The sequence below is a fragment of the Oryctolagus cuniculus genome, chromosome 21, assembly GCF_051225735.1.
Source record: "Oryctolagus cuniculus isolate XC-2025 breed Fujian yellow rabbit chromosome 21, ASM5122573v1, whole genome shotgun sequence".
In the NCBI taxonomy this organism is placed as follows: domain Eukaryota; kingdom Metazoa; phylum Chordata; class Mammalia; order Lagomorpha; family Leporidae; genus Oryctolagus; species Oryctolagus cuniculus.
The window spans coordinates 12,140,390-12,158,108 of record NC_142887.1 but is presented as its reverse complement, the minus strand read 5'-3'; the positions used below and the strand labels follow the sequence as shown (position 1 = coordinate 12,158,108).

The 17,719-nt window shown below is 48.8% G+C and overlaps 1 protein-coding gene across 15 annotated transcripts in view; it reads left to right on the top strand.

Moving 5' to 3' along the window:
* Positions 1 to 2,905: 2,905 nt before the first annotated feature.
* The window catches only part of ANAPC7 (anaphase promoting complex subunit 7), a 30,058-nt gene continuing 15,244 nt past the window's right edge, over positions 2,906 to 17,719 (top strand). For 2 of the 15 annotated variants that reach the window (XM_051826777.3, XM_008272209.5), the window contains exons 1-3: positions 3,334 to 3,918; positions 7,897 to 8,083; positions 15,645 to 15,764. In XM_051826777.3, coding sequence (XP_051682737.1) covers positions 3,818 to 3,918; positions 7,897 to 8,083; positions 15,645 to 15,764 — 408 coding nt within the window. In that variant the 5' untranslated portion in view covers positions 3,334 to 3,817. Of the gene's footprint in view, positions 3,028 to 3,333; positions 3,919 to 7,896; positions 8,084 to 13,024; positions 13,322 to 15,244; positions 15,364 to 15,644; positions 15,765 to 17,719 lie in introns of those variants that run through there. The other 13 variants (XM_089323108.1, XM_070066178.2, XM_070066186.2 and 10 more) reach the window with 13 other exon arrangements.

Genomic DNA, 17,719 nt, shown 5'->3' with positions numbered 1-17,719 from the left:
AGAAAGGTCTTCCTTTGCCGTTGGTTCACCCTCCAATGGCCGCAGTGGCTGGCGCGCTGTGGCTGGCGCACCGCGCTGATCCGATGGCAGGAGCCAGGTGCTTTTCCTGGTCTCCCATGGGGTGCAGGGCCCAAGCACTTGGGCCATCCTCCACTGTACTCCCGGGCCGCAGCAGAGAGCTGGCCTGGAAGAGGGGCAACCGGGACAGAATCCAGCGCCCTGACCGGGACTAGAACCTGGTGTGCCGGCGCCGCAAGGCGGAGGATTAGCCTAGTGAGCCGCGATGCCGGTGGCCTAAATCTTTTTTTTTTTTTTTTTTTTTTTTTTTTTAAAGCAGAGATATGTGCTTTCACAGGACTAGAGACAGGGACAGGGACAGGAACTGGCTGCCGAACGGTGCTTAAACAATTCTGGCCTGATAAAAGTGTGGCTGAATGTGTGTCTGTTGAGGTGGCACAGGTGGTGGACACTGGGTAGCACCGAGTTCTCTGCCCAGCAGAGCACCATGTTTGCTAAGGGCACATTCTAACAATGTGCTAATTTTAAGCTGAATACGATACAATACATATTTTGAAGAAAAGTAATAAATTTTAAACATAATAGCGGGCAAGAAAAACTTATCTTTTTTTTTTTTAAGATTTATTTATTTATTTGAAAGAGTTACACAAAGAGAGGAGAGGCAGAGAGAGAGAGAGGTCTTCCATCCGCTGGTTCACTCCCCAATTAGCCACAACAGCCGGAGCTCTGCCAATCTGAAGCCAGGAGCCAGGAGCCTCCTCCGGGTCTCCCATGTGGATGCAGGGGCCCAAGCACTTGGGCCATCTTCCACTGCTTTCCCAGGCCATCTGCACGGAGCTGGATCAGAACTGGCGCCCATATGGAATGCTGGTGCAGGAGGCGGAAGCTTAACCTACTGCACCACAGCACCAGCCCCACTCATGGATATTAGTATTACTTAATAACCATAGCATGTTTGGAACAAAATATTCTGGAAGGAAAAAGTAGTTTATCACTGATGTCACTCTGAATTATCTGCACACAATGATAATAAAAAGCAGTTTGTTTTTTTAAAAAAATATTTATTTATTTATTTGAAAGAGAATCTTCTGTCCATTCACGAATCTTCTATCCGTTCACTCCCCAAAGGGCTGCAACAACCAGAGTGGGGCCAGGCTGAAACCAGGAGCCTGGATCTCCAACCAGGTCTCCCATGTGGGTGGCAGAGACCCTAACACCTGGGCTATCTTTTTTTTTTTTTTTTTTAAGATTTATTGATTGATTTGAAAGGCAGAGTTACAGAGAGGCAGAGGCAGAGAAATCTTCCACACACTGGTTCACTCCCCAAATGGCTACAACAGCTGGAGTTGAGCTGATCTGAGGCCAGGAGCCAGGAGCTTCTTCGGGTCTCTCTCACATGGGTGTAGGGGCCCAGGGTCTTGGGTCATCCTGTACTGCTTTCCCGGGCCACAGCAGAAGTCTGGATTGGAAGTGGAGTAGCCGGGACTTGAACCGGTGCCCATATGGAATGCTCGTGTCACAAGGCAGGGACTTAACCAATTGTGCCACAACACCAGCTGCCTGACTTTTACTTTTTATTATTTTTTAAAATGTATTACAGAAAACACAGCCTTCTTCTTTATTTATTTGAAAGAGACAGAGACAGCTCTCCATCTGCTTCTTCACTCCCCCAAAGTCTGCAAAAGCCATTCCTGGCCAGATCAAAGCCTGGAGCCAGGAACTCAATCTGCATCTCCCACGTGGGTGGCAGGGACCCAAGTACTAGAGCCACACCTGCTGCCTCCTTGTGTGCATTATCTTATCAGGAAGCTGGAATGGAGAATGGGGCACTCCCATATGGGATACCGATGGAAGCAGAGTCTTAACTTCTGTGCAAACGCCCGCCCCAGTACACTGGGTGCCTCATCCTGTCTTTGCCGGGCTCCCCGCTGTGAACTGATTTAATCTTTAGGACAGTCCCAGGGGATGGGGACTGTTGTCATGGTTCTCATTCCACAGAGCCAGAGAAACTGTGGAAATTTCAAATTCAGATGCAAAATAGCAGAGACGGGGGCTCCCTGTGCTCCTAACACTGACTCCAGTGCTGTTTATGAAGACCCCGGCAAGAACACCCTACTCTATCAGCCACAGCTGAAGCTCCTGCGTGGGCTTCCCCCATCCCACTCTTGACTCTCCTCTCCTAAACGGAGCCCCACACGAGTACTCCGGCACTTACCATTTCTGTGAAACTTCTAAAATACTTTTCCTAAATATGTATATATCCATAAGCAATATATAGTAAGTCTTCAAACTTTATTAAAACGATAACTACTGAGTGATATAATTACACAACCTGCTTCAGCCACTCAATTTTTTTTCAAGATTTACTTTAGTTGAAAGGCTGAGGCTGAAAGAAAGGGAATTTGCACCTGCTGGTTCACCCCCTAAAAGCCCACAATGGTTGGGGCTGTGCCAGACTGCAGCCAGGGGCCAGGGACTCCCATGTGGTTCAGGGGCTCGGCCCTTGTGCCATCCTGCTGCTTTTCCGGGCGCACGAGCAGGGAGCTGGATCAGAAGCGGAGCAGCCAGGACCTGAACCGGTGCTCACATGCTCCACCGTGCTACTAATGTATAAAGTAGTCTCATATTTCTCCTTATCTGTGTAGGGTTCTTGCTATTATTTTTGTTTTGGCCAATGTTTAAAAATTGGGACAGATTTTAAAATCCAGATTGATGATCCTAAAATTTAAGATCATGACTTCTGAAGAGTCACAGAAGAATTCCCGCACGGGACCGACAGAGGGAACGCGCCCGTGCTCACCCCTGCCCGCTGCTCCCCGTCTGATGGCTGGGTCCCTGCCCTTTATCAGGAGGCGGGCACAGCGGGTGACCTGCCAGCCGCGACGCCGCAATCCCGTAGGCTCGGCTCCGACCCAGCTCCCTGCTGACGGCCGGGGGAAGGCAGCAGACGGGCCGAGCCCTCCCCCTGGGAGACCCGGGCGGCCTTGGGGGGAGTGGAGACTCGTCCAGGTGCGCCTAACGCGGCCCCCGCCCCCGTTAGAGCTGGAGGTGCGCGCGACCCGGGGGTTCCAGGCCAAGCGGGCAAGTGCAGGCGCCGACCGCGCCGACAACTTCGCGGGCAGGTCGGCGAGCGCGCCACGCGGGAGCTGTGAGAACGTCCGTGGACCGTGCCACGCACGTGCTGCCACGGCTGCCCGCCATTTACCCTGACCTAGTGAGTTATTTAACGAGGGAAGCTGACCCCTTCGCACCCAGCGAGAAGTCCACTGCGGCCGGACACACGTCCCCGGAGGAGGGGGCGTGACGACTTTCGCCGGGTGCGCATGCGCGCTTGGAAGAACGGCTAGGCCCGTCTCTGGCGCCTGATTAAAATATTTAATTCCAGCCGTCGAAGAGTTTTACTCCACCACTTTTATTTTTGAAAAATTCCCATGCATTTCGTTAACTTCCGAGAGGCCCTAGAGGCCTCTGGGGCTCCCCTTATTTCAAATGAGCCTATATTCCTACTGGGGTGCCTTTCGTGCCAACGGAGAACCTCACTGAGGTCTGCCGTTTAGGATGATGACGTAATTGTCGCGTGAAAGACCGCCACAAGATACCGTTCCAGCTCTCAGGCGAAGGCGGTGGCGGCTGAGTTTCTTGCCACTCAGGCACTTCGGTAGCTACCTATTTCTCGGGGGCGGTGCCGCGTGTGGACCCGGAGGACCCCGGCGCCGCCGCCATTTTGGAACCTTCCTAGAGCATCCTTTACCGGCTTTCCGCGCCGCCGCCGCCGCCGTCCGTGGCTTCGCCGGGCAGGATGAATGTGATAGACCACGTGCGGGACATGGCAGCCGCGGGGCTGCACTCCAATGTGCGGCTTCTCAGCAGCTTGTTACTTACAATGAGTAATAACAACCCGTGAGTTGAGGCGGGGAACGGCCTGGGGCTGAGGAGAAAAGCGGCGGCGGTCTGGGAGCGGGGGCCGAGGGGGCGGGAAGGAGCGGCCGCGGGCCCCCAGCGGAGGCTCCACGATCAGCCCGCCGGCTTGGAAGCGCAAGTTGGACGGCCTTGGCCTCGGCCTCGGCCTCGTCCCGGGCTCCGTGTAGGGGATGAGGCGAGCGGCGACTTCGACCGATGGAAGGCGGAGGCTCCGAGAACCACCTGGCGACGACTTCCCAGACGGGGGCGAGCGAAGGGTTTCTCGAGGCGTCCGTCGCCGGGCGACTGTCAGCCACATCGCCGGGCTGAACCCCGCGCCCCCGGCTCCTTCCCGCTCGCTGCAGCGCAGCCCCAGGCCTCTGGTTTCGATAGCCGATTCCCACCTCGGAGCCAGATTTGGTTCCTCTTGCGTGTGTCAGAAGGGCCCCCTTTCTCGCCTTGGCAGAGTCCTGGAACCGGGAGACTCGGGGCGGGGGCGGGGCGGGGGGGCGGCGCCCTTCTTGTTTCCGGAGCTGCTGTGGGTTGAGTCCCGCCACAGAGGAGGCACAGGGCCGGTTCCAGCCTTGAGTGCTTGTCGGTCCCCGCTGGGTTTCGGTTAAGATCCTGTCCGCGCCCTGCGGAGCCCAGCACAGCTCTCTCTGACCTGAGGCCTCTTCGCCGGACCCCAGCCTCCCTGACTGGTGTGTGGCCCTTGACTGCCCCAGGCTGGTTCTCACGCCTGGGCCTCTGCACCTGCCGTTGGCATGGTAACCCTTCCCCCCCCGCAGGTTTCAGCCGCCCGTGTCCCTCCTAGAGAGCTCTTTGACCATCAGGATTTTGTCCCGTTTTCCCACTTGGCTGTTTGATGCGGTAGTGGTTTTTACTTTTTACATGGTTCTTTTTAAACTCCGAGAGAGCACTCTCTCATCTGCTGGTTCACTCACCAGATGCCCACAACTGCTAGTCGGGACCTGAGCCCAGGTGCTGGGACCACAGCCCAGGTCTCACAGAGGTGGCTGGAGCCGTTATTCGAACCATCACTGCCGCCTGTCAGTGTCTGCATTAGCAGGAAGCTGGCGGCAGGAGCCAGAATTGAACCCGGGCATTCTGATGTGCGATGAGGGCGTAAAGGTCGGCTCCCCGTGCTCTGACCACCTGATGGAATCAGCGCGACATCTGTTGCGTATTGAACGTGCTAAGGAAGGGTGTGCACCCTCGGAGAGGTGAAGCACTTGTCCAGCTTGGCACAGCCAGGAAGTGGGGGAGCCGTCTGGCCGCTGGTTCTGTGGCCCGAGTCTCCATTCCGACCTCTCAGTCTGCGACCTCCGGGTGGCAGTATGATGGCTGCTTCTGCTCTGTGTGGACCCGCCGGCTTTGGCCTCTTCATAGCTGGTGTAGGCCAGGAAGGAAAGGCCTCCCTCCATGGCTGCACAGCAGACACTACTCCCCTTCTCTGTTAGTGTGCTTTGGCCCTCGCCAGTGAGACCACCACCTGCCACCATCCGCTTAGTGTTGACAGTGAGGAGCTCTGGTCTGTGCCAGCCTTCTGTGTTTATTCTGGAACTTGTACTTGGTTCTGAGCGATTCATCAAGGCATACAGTTTCCAGCGTTGGTAATTAATGCATCAGTTAGTCATTGCTCTTGGTTCTCAGAGGTGTTACAGGGCTGTTAGAGCAGTTGATAACGCTGGTTAAGCTAAGTTTGGTTAGCCTGCGTGTTTTCATGTTGGGGTTGACTGGCAGTTTCCTACCTTGTTTAAGTTTTGACCTTTATTATTTGTGTGTGTGTGTGTGTGTGTGTGTATATATATGTGTGTGTGTATTTTAAAGATTTATTTATTTATTATTTATTTGAAAGACGGAGTTACAGAGAGGCAGAAGCAGAGAGAAATCTTCCAAATGGTCACAATGGCCAGAGCTGTGTGTATCCGAAGCCAAGAGCCAGGAACAACTTCTGGGTCTCCCACATGGATGCAGGGGCCCAAGGACCTGGGCCGTCCTCCGGTGCTTTCCCAGGCGCATTAGCAGAGAGCGATATTGGAAGTGGAGCAGCTGAATCGTGAACCGGCACCCATCTGGAATGCTGGTGCTGCAGGCCAGGGCTTTAAACCACTGTGTCACTACACTGGCCCCATGCGCACACACTCACACACACACACATATATATAAAGATTTTATTTATTTTTTGAGAAAGTTACAGAAGAAGAGAAAGGTCTTCCATCTGCTTGTTCACTTCCCAGATGGCCGCAGTAGATGGAGCTGAGCTGCTCAGGAGCCAAGAGCTTCTTTGGGTCTCCCACACAGGTGCAGGGGCCGAAGCACTTGGGCCATCCTCTGCTGCTTTCCTAGGCCACAGCAGAGAGCTGGATTGCAAGAGGAGCATCTGGGTCTCAAACCGGCACCCATATAGGCTGCCAGTGCTCCAGGCAGAGGCCTAGCCCACTACGCCACAGTGCCAGCTTCTTTCTCTTATATTTTAAATTTTCTTATTGAATAGTGGTGCAGAGGATTAAGATGTTGCTTGGGATGTCTGCAGTCCCATTTAGGAGTGTTGGTTCCAGTCCTGCCTGTTCTGCTTCCTGTCTAGCTTCATGCTAGTGCATCAGAGAGCAGCGGATGGGTGATGGCCCCAGTGCTTGGGTTCCTGCCACCATGTGGGAGACCCGAATGGAGTTCCAGGCTGCTGGCTTCAGCATGGCCCAGCCCTGGCTGTTGAGCATTTGGGGAATGAACCAGTGGTTCCAAGATCTAGCTCTGCTTTTAGATTTATTTCTTCATTTAAAAGGCAGAGTTACAGAGAGAGAAGGTAGAGACAGGTCCTCCATCCCATGGTTCACTCCCCAAATGAATGCAGTGGCCAAGACTAGTCCAGGTGGGTAGCAGGGCCTAAGCACTCTGGCGATCTGCTGCTTTCCCACGTGCATTAGGGAGCGGGATCAGATGTGGAGTAGTCAGGACTCCCATGCAAATGCATGCCAGTGTTGCAGGCGGTGTCACAACATTGGCCTCTTTAGTATTTAAAGAGTTTTCCAGTTCTTTTTTGAACTCTTTGTTCAGCTCCTTCCTAAAAAGGAGTCAAAGTGGTGAGATTTCTTTTTTTCAGGTCTTTGCCCCATCTTCAGTAATGCTAGTTAAGTCGTCATTGGCCTAAAAACTTGATGTTAATTAACACTATATAGATGGAGGTATATCTATATTTCAAAGTGTTACATTAAGAGTGTTTAGAATAAACATATATATATATATATAAAATTGGATTTGATTTATAGGTATCATTTCTTTATATTAAGTAAAGGGAAATCATTAAGGAAAAATCTTATTAAAACAGAACAACCTAGGCACAGTGTTGTGGTGTAGCAGGTTAAGCCACAGCCTACGACACCAGCATTCTATGTGGGTGCCAGTTTGAGTCCCAGCTGCTCCACTTCTGCTCCCTGCTAATGCGCCTGGGAAAGCAGTGGAAGTTGGCTCAAGTGTTTGACTCCCTGCAACCTACATGTGAGATCCAGATGAAGTTCCTGGCTTTGACCTGGCCCAGCCCAGGCCATTGCAGCCATTCGGGAGGTCAACCATTAGATGGAAGATCTCTATGTCACTCTGCCTTTCAAATAAAAGAAATAAAATCTTTTTTAAAACCCCAAGAAACAAAACAACTTGAGGTACTATTTTAGATGTGTTGACCATTATTGGCATAAGGTTCAACTTCTTAAACCTCTCACTTAAGGGCCATTTGGGGAGTAAATCAGCATATGGAATATCTGTCTCTGTCATTCTGCCTTTGAGTAGATGAATAAATACTAAAAAAATTCACATTTTTAGTTATCTGTATAAAATGGAGAAACAATGTATTAGAAGTATTTTTACTTTATTTAAACTGCGGTTGTACAAGACTTTGTACTAGACTAATGTGGATACTAAGATGTTCTTCCTGTATTGCAAAATAACCCACGTTGGGGGTGTACTCTCTCTGTTTTCTAGGGAGTTGTTCTCCCCGTCTCAGAAGTACCAGCTCTTGGTGTATCATGCTGACTCTCTGTTTCACGATAAGGAATACCGGAATGCTGTCAGTAAGTATACCATGGCTTTACAGCAAAAGAAAGCCCTTAGTAAAACTTCAAAAGTGAGACCTTCAACTGGAAATTCTGCGTCTACTCCACAAAGTCAGGTAATTGGAGATGGAATTGTGTTTGGTTTTGGTTTTGGTTTTTTGAGAGAGGGACTGAAGGGATTTAGAAGATAGATGGTTAGTTAGATGTAAGAGGTGGTCAGATAGGAAGTAACTTTAAAGGGGAGATGACTGGAGAAAGGTGAAAAATCCATGTGGATGTGCGAATGTGTCCAACTAAGTATTACAGGCTAAGAGTAGGCTGGCGCCGCGGCTCACTAGGCTAATCCTCTGCTTGGGGCGCTGGTTCTGTCCCGGTTGCTCCTCTTCCAGTCCAGCTCTCTGTTGTGGCCCCGGGAGTGCAGTGGAGGATGGCCCAAGTGCTTGGGCCCTGCACCCCATGGGAGACCAGGAAGAAGCACCTGGCTCCTGGCTCCTGCCTTCGGATCGGCGAAGTGTGCCTGCTGTAGCAGCCATTTGGGGGTGAACCAACGGAAGGATGACCTTTCTCTCTCTCTCTCTCTAATTCTGCCTGTCAAAAAAAAAAAAAAAAAAAAAAAGCTAAGAGCAATGATGAGACTAAAAATTAAACATGAATTATCTAGAGTTATCTAGACTGACAGTCATACATTGTTTCTCCATTTTATACAGATAAAAAATGTGAAGTTTTTTTTTTTATATTTGTTCATCTACTCAAAGGCAGAATGACAGAGACAGATACTCCATATGCTGCTTGACTCCCCACATGCCCACAGCACCTGGGCCTGGGCCAGACCTGCACGCCATCCAGGTTTCCCATGTGAGTGGCAGAGGTCCAAGCACTTGAGATGTCATCTGCTACCTCCCAGGATGCTTTAGCAGAAACTGGGTGAAACAGAGGGGCCAGGACTGGAACCAGCACTCCAGTGTGGGATGCAGTGTCCCAAGCAGTGGCTTAACGTGCTGTACCACAGGGCCTGCCCAGTATGTATAACTAATGGAAATACAACACAGAATGCTTTTCAGTTAGATTTGTGAGTATCTGGGGAAACTTGTGGTAAATAATCAATTCCTGGCAATTTTGACTGCTTAATAATTAGTTAAGTAAAGAAGGCATAAAATTGTAATGTCCTCATCACTTGCTAGAAATTAACCCTAATGGGGGGCTGGTGTTGTGGTGCGGAGAGTTAAGCTGTTGCCTGCAGCACCAGTACCCTATATGGACAAGTTCAAGTCCCAACTGCTTCCAATCCAGCTCTCTACTAATGCACCTGGAAAAGCAGTGGAAGGTGGCCCAAGTCCTTGGGCACCTGCACCCACATGGGAGACCTAGATGAAATTCCTGGCTCCTGGCTTCTACCTGTCCTAACCCTGGCCATTGCAGCATTGCAGCCGTTTGGAACCATTGGATAGAATACCTCTTTCTATGTGTCTCCTCTCTGTATGTGTAACTCTGCCTTTCAAATAAATAAATAAATCTTTAAAAAAAAAGTCAACCCTAATAAGCTCACAGTTTTGAAGGTATAAAACTAAAACTGCTCATTGCGGTGTTTTATAATAGTAAGAAACTGGAGGGATGGGAATTTGGTGCAGTGGTTAAGATACAGCTCGGGATGACTCCTGCATAGCATATCAGAGTTTGAATCCTAGGTTCAAATCCCAACTCCACTTCCAATTCATTTACTTAACTCCAATTCCAGCTTCCTGCTCATGCACACCCTAGGAGGCAGCAGGCGTTGGGTGGCTCAAGTGCTTGGACTGCTGCCACCCATGTGGGAAACCTGGATGGAGTTCTGATTCCTGGCTTCAGCCTGGACTGGCCCCAGCTGTTGTGGTCATTTGGGGGGTGACCAGCAAATGGAATATATCTCTCCCTTTCTCTCTCTTTCCGACTCTCTGCTTTCCAAATGAATAAAATAAATCTTAAAAAATGTATTTATTTGAGGGCCGGCGCCGCGGCTCACTAGGCTAATCCTCCACCTTGCGGCGCCGGCACACTGGGTTCTAGTCCCGGTCGGGGCGCCGGATTCTGTCCCGGTTGCCCCTCTTCCAGGCCAGCTCTCTGCTGTGGCCAGGGAGTGCAGTGGAGGATGGCCCAGGTGCTTGGGCCCTGCACCCCATGGGAGACCAGGAAAAGCACCTGGCTCCTGGCTCCTGCCATCGGATCAGCGCGGTGCGCCCGCTGCAGCACGCCGGCCGCGGCGGCCATTGGAGGGTGAACCAACGGCAAAGGAAGACCTTTCTCTCTGTCTCTCTCTCTCTCTGTCCACTCTGCCTGTCAAAAAAAAATAAAAAAAAAAATGTATTTATTTGAAATGCAGAGTGATAGAGAGGAAGAGGAAGCAGGGAGAGCTTCCATTCCATCTGCTGGTTGACTCTCCAAGCTCTTGGGCCATCAACTCCTGCCTCCCAGGTTCATTGTCAGGAAGCTGGATGGGAAATTTAGAGTAGCTATGCCTGGAACCAGCACTCCAATATGGGACATGGATGTCCCAAACAGTGGTTTAATACCCACTATAGCACAATGCCTGCCTTGAGGGGGAACTTTCAGTTTTTAATTTTAAGCTATGTTTTAAATTTCCTAGCTGTATACATACAAATTATATTGAAAAGGAATGTCAGGGTAGGGGTTGTCTCAGTGGTTTAAAGGGGCTGCCTGGGACGCCTACATCCCATATCAGTGCCTGAGATAGAATTTACCTCCACTTCTGATCCAGCTTTCTGCTGTTGTGTCCTGAGAGACAGAAGATGGCCCAAGTGGTTGGGTTCCTGCCACGCATATGGGAGACCTAAATGGAGTTCCTGGCTCCTGGCTTCAGCTTGGTACAGCCTCAGCGATTGTGGGTATTTAGGGCATAAACCAACAAATAGGAAATGGCTCTCTCTTGCTCTCTCTGTCACTTTGCCTTTGAAATAAGAATATGAGTGAATGAGTGAACGAATGTCAGAGTAACGTAGGAGTAGTTTTAGGTCTTGATTTTTCTGCGTTGTACTTTTCCATATATAAACAAGCTTTTTCCCATAGATAAGATCTTATTTATGTAAAACCTTTGCTTTCTATTATTAATGTGCTGATAGCCAGGATTTCCTCTTTATTTTCTGACACTGAATGGAAGTCATGTGTATCATAAAAATAGCTAATATTACTGAGCATTCAGTATACCAAACACCATGCTTAAAATTTTCTTATGAATTTATACATTTAATCTTTATGTACTCTTTAAATTGAGGTAATTCACAAGCTATAAAATTCACCTTTTTTTGACAGGCAGAGTGGACAGTGAAGAGAGAGAGAGAGACAGAGAGAAAGGTCTTCCTTTTGCCGGTGGTTCACCCTCCAATGGCCGGCGCGCTGCGGCCGGCGCACTGCGCTGATCCGAAGCCAGGAGCCAGGTGCTTCTCCTGGTCTCCCATGCGGGTGCAGGGCCCAAGCACCTGGGCCATCCTCCACTGCACTCCCTGGCCACAGCAGAGAGCTGGCCTGGAAGAGGGGCAACCGGGACAGAATCCGGCGCACCAACCGGGACTAGAACCCGGTGTGCCGGCGCCACAAGGCGGAGGATTAGCCTATTAAGCCGCGGCACTGGCCAATTCACCATTTTTTTAAAGCTTTATTTATTTTGAAAGAGTAACAGAAGAGAGAGATCTTCCATTTGCTGATTCACTCCCCAGATGGCCGCAGTGGCCCCACTGGGCCAGGCTGAAGCCAGAAGCCAGGAGCTTCATCCGGTTGTCCCATTTGGGTGGCAGGGACCCAAACACTTGGGCCATCTTACACTGCTTTTCCTTGTCCTTTAGCAGAGAGCTAGATCGGAATTGGAGCAGCCAGGATGTATCCCATATGGCATACTGGCATCATAGTGGATGGCTTAACCCACTGGGCCACAGTGCTGGCCTCAAAATTCATCCTTTTTAAAGTGTGCAGTTCAGAAAAAATAAAGTGTGCAGATCAGTGGGCTTCAGTATGTTTACAAGGTTGCACTACCAGCAGTACTATCTATCTTTTTTTTTTTTTTTTTTTTAAGATTTAGTTTAGGGGCCAGCACTGTGGTACAGTGGGTAAAGCCCCTGTCTGTAGTACTAGTATCCCATATGGGTACCGGTTCCGGTCTCAGTTGCACCATTTCCAATCCATCTCCCTGCTAATGCACGTGGGAAAGTAGTGGAAGATGGCCCACGTCCTTGGGCTTCTACACTTGCATGAAAGACCTGGTTGAGGTCCTGGCTCCTGGCTCCTGGCTCCTGGCTCCTGGCTCCTGCCTGGCCCAGCCCTGGCTGTTGCAGCCATTTGGGGAGTGAACCAGCAAACAGAAGACTTCTCCCTCTGCCTCTCCCTCTCTTAACTCTGCCTTTCAAATAAATAAACCATTTATTTTATTTGAAAGGCAAAGTGATAGAGAGACAGAGAAACTTCCACCCACTGATTTACTGCCCAGAGAGCTGCAAAGGCTGGACTGGGCCAGGCTGAAGCCAGGAGCCTGCAATTCCCCGTGGGTCTCCTACATGGATGCAGGGGCCCAAGGACCGAGGCTGTATTCTGCTGCATTCCCAGAAACATTAGCAAGGTACTGGATCAGAAGCGAAATAGGACTCAAACCAGAGCTCCAGTATGGGGTGCTGGCATCCAGGATGGCAGCTTAACTTGCTGTGCCACAACACTGGCTCCCAACAGTACTGTATAATTCCACAGCATTTTCTTCTCCTTAGAGAGGTGCTATTGCCTAGTAGCAGTCACTCATTCCTTCCCCCATCTCACCCCTGACGATCTCTAACCTCTCTGTTTCTGGGTACTTAATTATTCTGTATATTTGATATTAATGGAATCATGTGATAAGGCTTTTTGTGTCTGGCTTATTTCAGTTAGTGTAGTCAAGGTTGATCTGTATTGATAGCAAGTATTGGTTCTTCACTTTTATTGCCAGATAATACTCCGTTATGTAGATATACCACCTTAGGTTTACCTGTTAACTAGTTGGTGGATATTTATGTGGTTTTTACTTTTTTTTTAATTTTTTTTGACAGAGTTATACAGAGAGAGAAAGAGAGAGAAGGTCCTCCCTCCGTTGGTTCACCCCCCAAATGGCCGCTATGGCCGGTGCGCTGCGCTGATCTGAAGCCAGGAGCCAGGTGCTTCTCCTGGTCTCCCATGCAGGTGCAGGGCCCAAGCACCTGGGCCATCCTGCACCACCTTCCAGGGCCACAGCAAAGTTCTGGACTGGAAGAGGAGCAACCGGGACAGAATCCAGTGCCCCGACCGGGACTAGAACCTGGGGTGCTGGTGCTGCAGGCGGAGGATTAGCCCAGTGAGCCATGGCGCTGGTTGGTTTTCACCTTTTTAAAAAGTTTTAGGAATACGGCATTTCCTAAAGTAGGACAGGAGAGAAAATTTAAGGGTAGAAGGGATTCATGTTTATCTTCTCTGTGTTTCAGCAGAGATGTCCCTGAGTAGGTTCTCGTGCAGCCCTGCCAACAATAGCACTGACAAGTTTGGGTGAATGCCTGTGTTGAAGCAGATAAACAGGAGCTTCCTCTGTGTTAGAGGAGGATCCTGTGAGATTCCTTGACGTCCACCTCATCTCGTAAAGCTTGTACTCTTCCTTCATCCTCCTCCTACAGATGCTCCTGCAAGGGCTGCTTCTGGCATAGTGGGTGGGGCTGCTGCCTGTCGTGCTGGCATCCCTTGTGGGTGCCAGTTTCAGTCCAGTTCCATATGGGTCCACTTTCGATCCAGTTCCCTGCTAATGTGCCTGGGAAAGCAACAGAGGATTATCTCAGGTGTTTGGGCCTTTGTACCCACTGGGAGGCCCAGAGGAAGATCCTTGCTCCTGGCTTTAGACCAGCCCAGCTCTGACCTTTGTGGCCATTTGAGAAGTGAACCAGTGGATGGATGACCTCTCGCTCTCTCCTGCTTTCTCTATAACTCTTATCAAATAAATAAATCAATCTTTTTTTTTTTAAAGATTTATTTTATTTATTTGAAAGATAGTTACAGAGAGAGGTAGAGACAGAGACAGAGACAGAGGTCTTCCATCTGCTGGTTCACTACCTAAATGGCTGCAACAGCCGGAGCTGCGCCAATCCGAAGCCAGGAGCCAGGGGCTTCTTCCAGGTCTCCCATGCAGGGGCGGGGCCCAAAGATTTGGGCCATCTTCTACTGCTTTCCCAGGCTATAGCAGAGAGCTGGATTGGAAGTGGAGCAGCCAGGACTAGAACCGGCACCCATATGGAATGCCAGCATTGCAGGCGGCGGCATAACCCGCTGCGCCACAGTGCCAGCCCAATAAATCTTTTTTTTTTTTTTTAAATTTAGGTTTTTTAGCTCAGTGGTTTAAGCCACCACCTGTGTCCTGGCTGCTCCACTTCCATTCCAGCTCCCTGCTAATGCGCCTGGTAAAGCAGCAGAAGATGGCCCAAAAGTACTTGGGCCCCTGCCACCCATGTAGGAGAGACCTGGATGAAGTTCCTGGCTTTGGTCTGGCCCAGCCTCTGCCATTGCAGCCACTTAGAGAGTGAATCAGCAGATGAAGACCTGTCTTTTTGTTCTTCTCTCTCTTTTTCTAACTCTGCCTTTCAAATAAATAAATCTTATAAAGTTTTTTTTTTTTTTTATTGGGACTGGTGTTTTGGTCCAGACGGTTAAGCTGCTAATTGCAGCACTAACATTCCGTATTGCAGCACCCAGTTACTGTGCTTCTGATCCAGCCCCCTGCTAATGGAGCTGATAGAGCAGTGGAAGAGGACCCAAGTATTTGAACTGCTGTCAGCTGCATGACTTTGGCCTGGTCTAACCTTGGTCATTGCAGCCATTTATGGAATGAGCTAGTGGGCCGGCGCCGTGGCTCAATAGGCTAATCCTCCACCTGCGGCGCCGGCACCCCGGGTTCTAGTCCCTCTCGTGGCACCAGATTCTGTCCCGGTTGTCCCTCTTCCAGACCAGCTCTCTGCTGTGGCCCAGGAGTGCAGTGGAGGATGGCCCAAGTCCTTGGGCCCTGCACCTGCATGGGAGACCAGGAGGAAGCACCTGGCTCCTGGCTTCAGATCAGCGCGGCACACTGGCTGCAGCAGCCATTGGAGGGTGAACCAAGGGCAAAAGGAAGACCTTTCTCTCTTTCTCTCTCTCACTGTCCACTCTGCCTGTCAAAAAAAAGAAAGAATGAACTAGTAGATAGAAGATCAGTCTCTTTTGTCTTTCCCTTTTTGTCACTCTGCCTTTCGAATGGTTTTATTTGTTTGAAAGGCAGAGATCTTCCCTCTTCTGTTCACTTCTCAAATGACTGCAGCTGGGGAAGCCAGGAGCCGGAATTCCGTCAGGGTCTCCCACAAGCACTAGAGTCATCAGCTGCTGCCTCCCAGGTGCACTGGTAAGAAGCTGGATTGTAAGTGGAGGCAGAACTTGCTTTCAGGTGCTCTGATATGGGACGCCGACATCTCAAGCAGTGGCTTAACCACAATACCTGTGCCTGATTTTCACTTTTTGCCCATAAATAGTACTGCTGTGAATATTTTGTGTGAATATACATTTTCAGTTCTCTTGGCTGTATGCCTGGGAGCAGAATTATCAGATAAGTCTGTGCTAAACATTTTGAAGGACTACTATACTGTTGAAATAATATTTTGAAGCCGTGTTTTCACTCTCTCTTAGTGTCTTCCTTCTGAAATTGAGGTGAAATACAAAATGGCTGAATGTTATACAATGCTAAAACAAGATAAAGATGCCATTGCCATACTTGATGGGATCCCTTCAAGACAAAGAACTCCCAAAGTAAGTTGGATTAAGTGTGTGTAATGTATTTTTCTGCTCCACAGCTCTCCCGGTCTGCTTCTTCCATGTGTCTTGGTATATTAGGACATGCATTTGACCAAGTGGTTCATAACTAATTCTCACTTTATTTCCTGGTATTGGAGTGTGGGTTCAGACAGAGAGAAATGATGTTCTTATGAGACCCTGAAAATTAAACTAATGTTAGCTGTACAGTACTACAGACTGCTTATTCTGATAGTTTTTGCTTTTGGGAAATAGTAATTTGGAAAACACTTTGGGGTGAACACATTTCATTTTGTACATTCATGGGTGTATCATTTGATAGTGGGAATCATTTATTAATCCTTTTATTTTCTGAAACAAGACTGTAAGAGTTCTTTGTATTTCTTTATATGTAGGATATATATTTGTTTTGGCAACATATTATAGTGATGAGAACACTTTTCTTTTTGAAGTTTTTTTTTTTTTTTTTTTTTTTTTTTTTTTTTTTTTTTAATTTGAGAGATGGAGTTACAGAGAGGGAGATACCGAAAGAGAGAGAGAGGTCTTCCATCCACTGGTTCACTCCCCAAATGGCCACAATGGCCAGAGTTGGGCCTATCTGAAGCCAGGAGCTTCTTTTGGGTCTCCCGCATGGGTACAGGGGCCCAAGCACTTGGGCCATCTTCCACTGTTTTCCCAGGTCATACGCAGAGGGCTGGATCAGCAAAAGAGCAGCTGGGACACAAACTGGCGCCCATATGGGATGCCGGTGCTTTAGGCTAAGGCTTAGCCTACTATGCCACAGAACCAGCCCCCTTTACTTTTTAAAAAATATTTATGAAGTTAGGATAATAGTATTTTTTTACTATGAGAAACAGACATAGCTCTTATTCCTGGTTCACTCCTCAGGTGCCCACAGTGGGTGGGGAAGGGACAGCAAAGCTGGCTGCCAGAAACTATCCCAGAGAGCCAGGAACTCAATCCCAGTTTCCTGTGGATGGCAGGAACCCAATTACTAGAGCCATTCTCCTAAGCAGGAAACAAGTAGACACCTGAACCTGGTGTCAAATATATTGGGCATCTTTTTCTTTTTCTTTTTAAAGCTTTCTTTATTTGAAAGATAGAGTGACAGATCCTTCATCCTCTGGTTTACCCCCCAAATACCTGCAACATCTAGGTCTGGGTAGGATGAAGCCAGGAGTCAGGAACTCCATCTGTTTCCAGTGTGGGTGGGAGGAACTCAAATACTTGGGCCATCTGCTGCCTCCCAGGTTGGACAGAGTAGTTGGGACTCCAACCCAGGCACTCCAGTATGAGATGTGCGTGACCGAAGGGATGGCATAACCCGCTGCACCACAGTGCCTGGCATAATATATTGGGCATCAGTTTTTTTTTTTTTTAATCCATTTTAGAAGAACAGTGAGAATCTACTCATAAGTTCAAATTCATATCAATATTTAATACTCTAACATATACTCATATCTCCTGCCCTTCTTATTTTATTGAAAAACTGTTCTGTGGAGCTTGTGCTTAGCAATAAGGAATTTTCCAGGTAAGATGTTTGTGTTCATCCTCCTGCCCTTACAAGGCAAGGAATCTAAGCAAGGGGGATCTGGGGCATTTTAGTTACTGCTGCTTTATTCAAGTGTTGCTGAATTTTAAAAATAGCAGAACTTCTTGAGAACTGTGTTTTTACACTTCCTTGTATTAAGGAATTATTTACTATTTTCTAAGTTTTTAAAATTTAAGTTATTTCCTCCATCTAATTTATGAAGGTTACTGCTAATAAAAATACTTGGAACTGTATTTGGGTCCTGTATAGTAAATTGTGTTGTTGTAACGTCTAAAAGTCTTTTCTTACCCTCAGAATTTTTTGCATATATTAAGAGTGTCTGTTCCTATGCTCAAGATGTCTTCCTTGTGGAAGAAGCCATTTTGATAATTTTGAATGAACTGTTGCTTGTCTCACTAGA